Source organism: Anas acuta, chromosome 1 (genome assembly GCF_963932015.1).
Source record: "Anas acuta chromosome 1, bAnaAcu1.1, whole genome shotgun sequence".
NCBI classification, from domain to species: domain Eukaryota; kingdom Metazoa; phylum Chordata; class Aves; order Anseriformes; family Anatidae; genus Anas; species Anas acuta.
This window is the reverse complement of record NC_088979.1, coordinates 166,217,575-166,229,684: the sequence shown is the minus strand read 5'-3', so window position 1 is coordinate 166,229,684 and position 12,110 is coordinate 166,217,575. Positions and strand designations below refer to the sequence as shown.

The 12,110-nt window shown below is 37.1% G+C and overlaps 1 protein-coding gene across 4 annotated transcripts in view; it reads left to right on the top strand.

Moving 5' to 3' along the window:
- Positions 1-8,694, top strand: part of TRHDE (thyrotropin releasing hormone degrading enzyme) — a 207,080-nt gene extending 198,386 nt beyond the window's left edge. For all 4 annotated transcript variants that reach the window (XM_068669186.1, XM_068669185.1, XM_068669184.1 and 1 more), the window contains one exon: positions 884-8,694. In XM_068669186.1, the coding sequence (XP_068525287.1) occupies positions 884-1,027 (144 nt within the window). In that variant the 3' untranslated portion in view covers positions 1,028-8,694. The remainder of the gene's footprint in view (positions 1-883) is intronic.
- The last annotated feature ends 3,416 nt before the right edge of the window (positions 8,695-12,110 follow it).

Sequence of the window (12,110 nt, the reverse complement as noted above, 5' to 3'; positions counted from 1 at the left end):
GTTGGAAGTTAGTTTTAAACACACAAGGTGATTCTGGTATCACCAGGAAACAAAAATTTACTAATCATGAATAACTGCAGCTAAAACTACCTAATTTTATACAAGTCAATATAACCAGCAACCTACTGTGCAGATCAGCCTTGCAGCTCTCACTTAAAAAGAACAGTAATTCAAAGCACACCAGTGCCATCAGCTATAATAATCCAGGGGCTAGTGCTATAATTTGAGTATACATGAGAAGAGGCCTTTTCAGTTTGCTGAAAAAAAGATCAAAGTTTTCTCATAAGGGAAAGAATCTGTTACAGACATTCAAAGATCAAAAAAAGATTCAAAGATGATTGCCCACTTGCTTTGTTGCCATCCTCTTTCCACTGTAACGATCCCTTCCTTTTCTAAACAACCAGCTTGTACTATATCATAAAAAGGGTTCTGCAAATCAAAAGTAAATAAATTTGGTATGAAGTTTGATTGAACCAAAGAGCATCAGGGCTGCATTCTACTGACATTTACACATACACCTGAATTAGAAGCACTTAGAGTGCTCCCAGTTTAGTTTCTTAGGTAGGAAAAAAGTTCAGAGCAGCCCAGCTGTTTGCGCAGTGCAGCAGCGAGAGGTTTCCTACGAGAGGTGGAGGAAATGATATTAATGTGATCCAGCACTGACATGTCAATATCTTCCAGTGCAATTTGAAGCAATTGCATCACATATAATTGACAGTCTGCTGTCTTATTACATTTCCTTTTAAATCCTTCTACATGATAGAACATTTACTGCAGTGGTGATTGTGGAGGTTTGTCCTAAATGCCTGACTTGTTTACATGAACTGAAAATATTTACTTTCTTTAGTTCTTGCAAATTTAACCTGTTAAATTGTATTTCCAGCTAAAGAACTTTATAAAGAGTTATGAAGAGGGAACTGCTGCCTCTTTCTCTCGTGCTGTGGAAACAGTGGAAGCCAACGTACGGTGGCAAAGGCTTTATAAGGAAGAACTATTCCAGTGGCTAAGAAAATCCTTGACACACTAATCTGTCTTTCCAACTGAACTTTTAACCTGAAGCTCTGCAAAAGGAAAAGAAATTTTAGAAATGTTCAGCGTTAAAATCATGAAGACAAGATCAGATTCCAGGGAGAAGTTTTCTATTTCCTTTTTCTTAATTGTGTTTTGTTTGTTGGTTTTTGATTTGTTTTGTTTTACACTGGGTTCTTGTGAAATTGTCAAGAAGCTTTTCAGAAGAGAAGGTCATGAATGCTTGTGAAATCCAGTCCTCAGTGTACACAACCAAACATGATATTAAGTGGTGCATGTAAATTGTGAAGAAAAACTAACAAACAAAAAAAACCTTCAAAGACTATTTTGTGCATGCTTGTATTGTCCCTGCCTGTATTCTAGCATGCTTATGTATAACAGCCACATTTTGTATGTGAATTCCAGTTACATCAACAATGGGCATTATACAAAGCACAAAGACTATCTACGACAATCAATGTTGCAACGAACAAAAGGAAGGAAAGGAAAAGGAAATGCAGAAGGCTTCCAACTTTGGGCAGTATGAGATATAAAGTTGTCTTTCCCATTACCTGCCAATTAGTCCACAACTGAGATTGTCTTTTAATGATTACAAGGGTGCCAGCTCATTTTCTGAGTTGCCATTTGTCATGTATGTATCTGCAATCTCCATATTCCTATATTTAAATTAGCATTTTGTGGGAGGAGAGATTGAAAATGAGAATAAGAGAGGACATCATTGATGCACTATAATTATATAAATTTATTCACTGCTGATCAGTGAAACCATGTAGTTTTAGTTGTGAACGTATGCAGTGTTTATGAGGAGAACTTTGCATTGATTTTATAGAATCCACGAACCACCTCTTCTGAGCAATTTTACAAGGCAGTGGTATCCATGATCGGTCACCTAACCTGGGCAGTAATGACTTATGCAGCTGATAATGCACAAATTTTATAAACAAAGAAAAGATTCAAATGGAAATTAGCAAAAGGGGAGAATGTCTTGCATTCAAAGACAAAATTAATCAAGAGCTGTCTTGAATCTTGTAGATTGGCTGCAGTAGTGTTTTATTATAATAGAGAAATCAGAGTCTCCATGTGGGCAATATTTTGAAAATATGGGATATACCTTTTACACCAACTTAGAAAAGTGAAATACAGAGAAAGATGTGTGTGTGTGGATTTATTTGTACTGGCTAATACTGTGAACATTGTTTTCTCTTTCCTTGTATTTCATATAGACTGCTCTAGATGAGTGATGCTTTTCTTAATCATATGCCTGTTTCTTTTTTTTTCTCAGTCATTAATCTGTGAGATCAGTTATGCAGTGAAAATGCTTGTTGTACAAAGACCATCTGCATCATTGGTGCTACGCGTTAAGGAAAAAACTGATGCATCTTAGGGTCAAGTACTCTCCTATGTCTGCACCATGAAGGGAGGAAAAAAAAGCAACAAAGCTATAGGGAGTTTACAGGAGGCAGGTTGCAGCAGCTTCAGAGTGTGACTGTAGATGTATAACAGTGTTTCTTTATCCCAGCCCATCACAACCATCTGACCACATCATTGCTTGTAAATTGGGAACATGTGTCCAGTCTAATTAGAATAGGCATTGTATTTGGTTGTTTCCTTCACAGGGCATGGAAATTACCAAAATGCTTTAGAGTAGCAGTTGTTGTTTTTGAATTGTAATGTTAGTGCAAAAAGAACCCAAACCCAGCATCTTCAGGCATTATCAGAGTTGTGTGGAGACAGTACTGCTTTCTGGGCTGTCTGGCACTCTGATCCTCAAGAACTGGTAGAAACATCCCATAACTAAGCTGCCCTACTGTTATCATGGGCTAAAGCACGTGTCTTGAGCCTCTTATTTTGTGTCTTCTACTGCACAGAAGATGCTGTTTGCAGATGAACTGCATATGTGGTCATTTGCTTCACCATTCGTTATGTTAGCTTGACCACATTTAACTAAAAGAAGAGGGAATCCTGTGCTCTTGCACAGTTAACTCTTTGCCTTATAGTAAGCCCTAAAGCTCTGTGATGTGTTGCAGTGCTAGTGAACATAATGCCCAGAGACGTTATCATGTCCATGTTGAATGAAATCCTCCTTCTCCTATGTGTTTTACCTACCTCACAGGGGTGTTGTGAGGCTTCACTAATGTTAGCAAAGCACTTGAATATCCTCTGATGAAAGGCATTTAAGACTGCAAAGTATTATTTTATGTGGTTGACCAAACTCAACCTCAATGCCAGTATATAGTGTAACATTTTTAATTTCTACTGAACGAAATCATATGCATATTTGTTATATTAAAAAAGCAAGCAAAATGGAGCCTCTTTAATATAGCCTTTATCCTGTAATGAAGCCCAAAATTATAATATCCAAAGAGTGTGACGAAAACCAAGCCCTCAAACATAAATTGCTTTGGGGATTTCAGAGAAAAGAAGTGTGCATAATGGTCTGTCCATTTCATATTCTATTCAAGATTGTCTTTGATGACTTTTGTTTTTCATCACCACAGATTAAACCACATACCTCCAGGCTGCACATAGAAGTTTCTGGTCTTTCCACTGATAAAGGGCAAACTAACAATATGTTCCAAAGTCAGAAATATAATTCAGCCTGTGTATTCTGCACAGTTTACAGAAATTTCCACTGTTGCTCATTAAAGTTGAAGTTTCTTGCACATTTAGCTGATGTTCGATGTAAATTAATAATTTAGTGGCCTTGAGCAACTGGTCTACCACAACTATCAAGCCCTACATGTATCTACATACCTACTAATGTATTGCTTATAATTGTTGTATTATAGTAATGTTGGTATTACTGCTATAGTTAAGTTTGAGTTAGCATTTCCATTATAATTCCTTATTATTTTTATTTTTATATTTTGTATTTTGCTGTTTCATACTGAATTGGGATTAAATTTAAATGGACTAACTCCAACAAAACTACAGCTGTTTTCTAAAATACTCAGTCCCCTTGCATTTAATTATATGTCTTTAGAAACTTTTTTGTAAGAACTTCCACACAGCTATGTGTGAAAGAATGGTTGATACCTCATGGAAAACTCTAATACAGTCTGCTTAGAAAAATCTATTAATCTTATTGATTTTTCTCTCTCCTTTACTGGTCCTTTTATTTCCTTTGTTCTTATCTAAAGATTGGCCCCATTTTTATAATTTGGATTGTGATGAGGAAGCCAAATACCCCAAACTTCTCAGCATTTTCAAATTCAGTATTTAAATTTGTTCTTTTTATTTAGTGAGAGGAGATGCTGCAAAATGTGGAGCCAGTGTGGATGTGGCCCTCACCCAAGCCTGGGAGTCATTTTATAGAGATTTCATGGGCCCTGTGTCTGATTAGCCTTTGTGTGACTCAGGATCCTTTGCAGTTATTAATTTTTATGGCTCATTAAATCATATAGGGAGACATATGAATGGGCACAATTTTATGCTGGCATAACAATATGGCAACCTACTGTATTTTTATAACATTGTCCACTACAAAAATTCTCAGCCTATTACTTTGTAGAAGTGCTTGGTAGAATTATTCTTATATCCACTGCTGACAGCTATTAAAATGATAGTAGCTACTAATTGAGACGAGAGCAGAACAATATGGAAGCTTGCTTCTGACATGAAATGTCACTTCTGCTATTATGGGGAATACTCGAACATTAATTTTGACTGAGTTAGATGAAAAAACTTCAGATGTCATTAAGTACATACATATTTGTGACCTTTGATGATCTTTTCAGTGAATATAGCAAGAATTCCAATACTACGATGGACACTGCAGATGAATTTTGTGTAGCTTTTGGGCTGTTTTGGATATTTCACTGAGCTTTAGTATGTCAAAGGAACTATGTCCACTGATGCAGAAAGGAGCTTTCACAGCAAGGATCCTGAACCATACAACTAAATCCTTGATAGTAAAGAATCAAAGAAAGAAAATCTTGTACGTATATATGTGTGTGTGTGTATGTGAAAAATCCTCTGTAGAGATCTTTTTCCCATAAAATGTCAGTAAGTCTGATTATGTGGATAGAATACAGCAAAGCAAGTATGTGCAGATGAGGGTGCCTTTGTTTAAGTATCTGTGAGGTGTTGGTTTTCCACATGATCATAGCCAATACTGCAGTCAGTGAAAATAGACTTTGAGTCAAATGTGGAGCTTTCTCTTTGATGAAAAGCAATGTGGCTTTGAAAACTGTTTATGTATGTAATCAACTTACCTCCACTTCTTTTGGGAGTATGCAGAATATCAGGCTGCCTGTCCTAAAGCAGGGTTTATAGCCACAGTGTCAGTATGAGCACAAAGGAATAAAATGACTGTCCTGCTGCTTTGTAGCCTAAATACAGGCTGAATACAGGCTGTTCCCCAGCCTTAGGTGGAGTAGTCTGAAATCTGCTGGCTGTGTCATCCACTGCTACCACCAGCCCACCTGGGTCAGGAAGGCAGCTGGGAACCCCTGAAGTGCAGAGGCCCCATTCAAGTTTATCTCCATTAGGAATGAGGGACAGAAGGTCACTTTGCTGCCTATGGGTTGTGGATGATTTTGAGAGATTAGCATTGTTGCATTGAGCAATCTTGGCAACAGGTCGAGCTAGTGAGCCTGCATTGCACAGAAAAAATTAAATCCCTGCACTGTGGTTATCCCAACAGGAAAATATTGACCAAAATCTTTGTAAAGGTCTCGAATATTGTAGTGTCAGTTGTTCAGAAGTCATTTCAAACAGTCAAAAAATTTATTCAGTTTTCAAGTTTGCATAGGGACACTGACAATCTTTATGGTATTTTTGTTAATGTTGAGAATGTGCCATGAGTTTCTCAGGCCTTTTTCTAACAAAGGATTTGGAAGGATGTCACTTCAAATTACTATGGTAATAGCAATAATAGTAGTTATTGTTCTAATAAAAAAAAAAAAAAAAGAGCCTGTGCAAACCTGTATGGCACTAGTGTCTGTGTACTTCTCTCTTTGCATACAAATCTGGGGAAAAAAAACATTAGCCACCTTGTTTCTAACATGAATGTGAAACCTTCTGCAAAGCTTCAAACCAATAATGAAATCCAGTAAAACCACTCTGACTTGAGCAAACAGTCTACGCTGACACAAGGAATTTAGTTTTCAGTGAGAAGGAAGGGAAGGAAGGGACTGCTATGTGTCAGGATTTTTGACCGAAGTAAGACCACGTGCCCTAGTTAGAGCAGAATTTTTAAGTCGAGTATATTTCAAAGAAATTGGTTGAACTTAACTCCATCTTGTGTCTTCATACTGGCACTGGAGGGCAGCTTGACCTCAGAACACCCTACATTGTAATACAGTTGAGGTCGGATTTATAAAACACTTCCATGTGGGCTGGTTTCAGTGGGACGAGGTGAAAACCACCCCCATGTGCAAATGTTGTGATTCAGATGTAGTGTCATTTCTCAGAAAATAGCATTCATACTTTGCTGATTTGTAATGACTGAAGTGCGACGTTGCAAAAGTATTTCTGAATGCTTTGCTTATTTTATGTACGCTGTGTCCTAGGGATGTCAAAGCATTGCTGGTAGAGAACATACAGATGAGCAGCACTGTAACAGTAGAGGGGACGGGGGTCCAGAAGGCAGTCATGAGCCAGGAGGCCTCAAGAGTTCCCTAGCGTTTCCTGCACAGCATTGCTTGGGTTTGCCCGATAAGGATGTCACTGGTGCAATGGATGAGTCCAAGAGCCAAGACGCAGTCTCCGTTGTGTACAATACATTTTAATCTACCTAATTTGTTCACTCCTGTAATTTTAAAGTAAGCTGTAGCCAAACTGATGGCATGCATGTGGCCACAGATCCTGTCAGTGCAGGGTCAGGTAGATCCCTTGAAGTGACTAATGTGAATTGTAGCTGAGGATCTAACCCATTGCTTTCAAAACATTCCCCTGAGGTGCCTGCTGGGCTAGTGTACAGACTGGTATGCATATTCATATGTATGTTTCAGTAACACATATTTGATGACAAATACTTTTTTAAACTTGTTTTGTTTTTCTTTTTCTTTTTTATTAAAATAATGCTTTGTGATTGGTTCCAGTGTGATAAAGCTTTATAATAAGTTTGGAGAACTGCAAAATACTGTACTGCAAAGAGTGCCTACTACCCTCTCTTTCTCCTGCAAACATGAGATTTCAGCAGCGATGGAGTTCCTTGGACTTAGACACTCTATGGAAAAATATTCTGAGCAGTTTCTAATGGAAACATCACTGTAATTACTGTATAACTACCGTGTACAAAGACAGCTTTATTATATGTGTAAATGTAATTTTGCTATGTTGTTTTTATGTTTGAGGGACAATAGGTTTTAGCGTGGATACAGCTTTATAAAATCAGAGATTGCAGCTCCTGTCTGATGTTGTACTGAAAGGTGTTCAATTGTTCTATTTCTGCTGAAGATAACATATACATAAACCATTTCCCAGAAAAATAATGATCTATTCCACTAATACACAGCAATGACATAAATGGATCATAATACTGAAAATAAAGGCTTGATAATAAATTGCATTATTTCCCCAAGAGACTCTACATGTAAGATCTTTTGACACCTTAAGAAGAAAGTCCAGCAGTTATTAATGCTGGTTGTAACGGATGATTCCCTCTATTAATTCTGTCTCAACCGTAGATTAATTCTGAATACTGTAATTAGAAGAACATATTTTTCCATCACTTCACAAATCTGTGCTCTTCTGGAATTCAGTTTGTCAAATTAGAGGTGGAGCTGGCTCATTTTAGATACAATTCACTGATGGCTTCACACAAACAAGTGTTTGCAGGATCAGAATGACATTTTCATTTACAAGAAACATAGATCATTGCATTATGTCACACTTTTTTCTCTATGTACCATATATACATATATATGTAGCTTCTAATTCTTGCCATGTGCTTTGACAAAGTTTTTGTTGCTTAGTCTTTTGCTTACAACTCGTACTTAAAATTTTCAACTCGGAAAAGCAGTTATCACAGCTCAGCCATGTATATAGGTGTGTAGGCAGTATCCCTGATTTCTGTGGAATTAATCATGTACTTCAAATTATGTATCAAATCATGGATCTGGCTGAAACAGTCTAGCAAGCTTTATGGAAAGTGATTTAGTCACCAGTTTCAAGTGCAGAATATGGTGATGTGTTTTTGATGAATCTCAAATCACAACTTTCTTTATATGGAGCCAACTGCTCTTCTCTTTTCTTTTTCTTTCCTTCTTTTTTTTTTTTATTTTTTTATTTTTTAATGGAAAGCATATATTTTGCATATAAAGGGGAGATATTGATTCTCAGTATATCTAAAAATACCAAATTTAACAAGGTTTTTCATTTATTGTTTGAAGCATCCTAGGATTTGGGAATAAGAGCAGAATTATTCTTACAATGTTAATTAGTGAATATACAACATGAATCAGCAAATGAAATCATTAACTAAATAAAATAAACAAATTTGTTACAGTTTACTGGAAAAGTGTTTTTCTATGATATGCTTTTGAAAATGACTCCATAAATAAGGGACCAGTATATGTTCAACATAAAATTTTTATTCCACTCTTAAGAACTGACTACATGGATTTATTTATTTTTTTTTTAAATGAGAAACTTTATCTTCTGTATTTTAAGCAGAACAAATTTGAATTTTGTCTCTGATAATAAAATTTTGTACAGTAATGTGTAATTCATCACTGTCTTAATTTTCTGACGTGGGGACACAGCTAAGATAAATAATACCCAGCCTTTTGATTATGTTCCCATTTCAGTTGAGATAACAGTTTAATAATGTTGAATAGATACACTGAGGTTTTACAAAGAAAAACAAGCAAGAAAGTGTATTTTTTTGACAAGAGGAATTTTTCAAAACATTAAAATGCTGAGACTAGTAGAAAACAGATATACTGAGAAAATACAAAATTTGGGCTTGGAAATATTCTTAAGCACTGCAAGACTAGCAGGACTGAGACTGGAATAGAGAGCAATGCTTGTCTTTTGTGCTTTTCTAATTATGCAAATTTTGAATAAGCAAAAAGATCTTTTCATTTGTAAAAGTGATTTCAACTGGAATTCAGTTCAAATGACTTTTTAATAGAGTCCCTGAATTCAGGCTATTATTTTCCTTTTTTGAAGAACAGTTTTCAGTAACAATGAGATGTGAAATATGTGCAATTATTTACCCATTGGATACAATCATGTTCCCACTGAAGTCAATTGGAGCTTTGACATTGACATCACTGAGAGTAAAAGCCATGTGTTTTTCAAAATATACTTTTCAATGTCAGATTTTTTTTTTTTCTTCAACAGTAAAGATGTTTTCTTCTGTACTGCACATCTTAGTCTGCTGAAAAGCAGAAAAGAATTGGTCATGATTTTGAAAAGCACAACAGGCAACATTGATGCTTTGAGCACAGGTAAGCAGAGCCGGGCCCTAACTGAGTATGCTTGTAGTATCCTACCCATTGAGCACTTCATAGCTTTATGCTGGGGCTAGAATTGTGACACCTATCTTTGGAACATGGAGATATATCCCTCATACCATTTTTTCCTGAGTTCAGTTCTGACACACAAATTTGGGAGGCCTGAAGGGAGGAGGGCCCCAAAAAAATTTGGGAGGGCCTGAAAGCTTGGGAGCCAGTACAGAAGTTTCACATTAAGGGGGGATCCTGGTGTATAGGAAGAACAGTGAAAGGCTAGGATGTACTGCCCCAAAAAGCTGCCTCATCCTTCTCTTTTCTTCGACTCTCCCTGGAAGAGTTGAAGAAGATAAAACAAACTGTACAACCAATTTGGAAGCATCCCTGGGAAAGGAGGCAGGATGTGAGGAGGGAAAAATAGCACTTCCTTCTGAAATCCCAGTGGCAGCACCTCTCCTAATCAAGCATCAAAAAGAACATGCTTGTTTCTTCCCCAGTGTGGCACTGCAATCACCAGCACTTCAGTCAGTGGCTGAGCTACTTTCAAGTTGAACATCTTCATACAAGACCGGATGAAGAGCTGTTTATTTGCTCTCAGCTCAGTGTCTTCAATAAGAGCAGAACTTTAAAGGCACCCATTTGCTTTGAAAGCTAAGCAGCTGAGCTGGAGGGAGAGAAGTTAGAGCCTTTGGTTTATAAATTGACTTAGGAGTATTTGGTTATTCAGACCTATCCTAATAATGGAAAATCATTTCTTCCTGACTAATTTCCTATTTCATCCTATACTTAGCAAAGATTATCTAGCTTCTTTTAAGCTGCACAGTCTGAGTAGAAGCCATCATGTGGAGTCCCACTGCTATTAGAGATACTTTGACTCCTATATGCTGGAACTGAGTGGGACCAGTGCTCTGGGAGAGGAGAGAAACCATTCTGTTAGCTGGTGATAATCCAGGCTTTTCTGAGAATCAAACACATAAACCACATTTTAGAGAAATGGTACTGAGAATGACCTATTTTGATGACTGAGGCTGTATTGTGGATAGGATGGGAAACTGAGAACAAAGATAATTGTCAAAAAAGTGTACTGAAGGTAAGGTTGGTATGTTGTGAAATAATGAGGATGTGCTCGGGAAATTAAAGCCTCATTATGTTGAAGTTTAGTCTTTGATTTAGCAGCCACATATACTGAAGCCACAATCAAATTAAAGCAAACAGAAATTGCTGAATGGTTAAAAGGAGGCATGCTACTGAAATTCTGACTAGTGACTGTTGCTTGCATCTTGGGCTGATGTCAAATAACAGAAACCCCTCTGTACTGAATCTAGCCTGTTCTGTACAGTGTGTCTGTGGCAATTTGAACCCAGTTAAGATGTTAGAACTGGGGCTAATCTGACGAGGCGGAAAGAACCGCATAAGCAGGCCACAATGAGACTTAATCCTCACACATGCTTACTGTGTTTCACCTCCTCTTTCCCATCACAGTTCTGATGCTCCTCTTCTCAGACTACAGTAACTATAAGAACAGCAAGTACAGTCTGTGTGCATTCTGTGTGGTTTTGACCTTTGTTTCACCTTGACTCTAGGCAGTAATCAGAGGAGTGCAAGAAAGAAAGCAGTGCCAGGGGAATTTAAGCGGCCCTGGTCTGGCATAGTGCTAACCACCCTGCCCCTGATCCACCAAAATGTCTCAATCTACCCAACTTTAAGGACATCCACAGCAGCATTAGTACTTTTTTTTTTTTTCTTTCTTTTCTTTTCTTTTCTTTCTTTCTTTCTTTTTTTTTTTTTTTTTTTTTTTTTTTTTCAGTGTATTGAATGTGATGTTAATTACTCACTGTACTGCTATGGCATTACCTTTAGCAAACATCTTTTTGCTTCTCGAACTTACTAGGAATCACTTTTGTCTGTTATACTTACCATCATTTTTGACCTGCTCATTGCAGAAGGTCAAGAAAAAGAAAGAGGAGGAAGAGGGCGAGGATAATGAGATGCTATTACCTGACATGTCTATTACAGTAATTCATTTCATGTGGCACAGAACAGTTGCCAGTGATAAATGCATGTTCCTGGTGCAATTATGAGATGTACCTTGAACTTTTCAACAATACAACTGTCAAAAGGTTGCAATAAGCACAAGCACAAATGTGAAACAGTCCCTTAAAAAGATGAAATAGCTCATAAATATGATTTCAATAAATGGTATCATTTTCAGAGATGTACTTTTGGATCCACTAACTATTTATAGTTAATACCAAAAATGGCATTTTTGTATATTGTTTCCACTCTACAATCATGGATGGAAACCATTTGTTTCCATCCCACTCAGCTGCTTAGCAGATTGACACATTTGAAATACATTTCTGTGGAGGTTAGCGTAATTGTGTCATAACAGAACTCTTTGCACAAAATCAGCCTGTATTTCCATATGGACAAGCAGAAATCAGAGCAGTTCTGTCCCTTTCAAAGTGCCTGCTAGGTTTTGGATGGTTGATGTCATACTGATATCCAAGTAGGTTAACCCACGCATGTAAGTAACCCAAAGACAGCTATGTAACTCCAAAGGAGTTACAAGAACATGTCAGCTTGGAAAGCAAAGAGGGAAGGAATATGTATTTCTTGATTGTTTTCTGAGGATTTGTGCAGCTGTAAAGGACAAGCAGAGGAAAACTCCAACCAAAG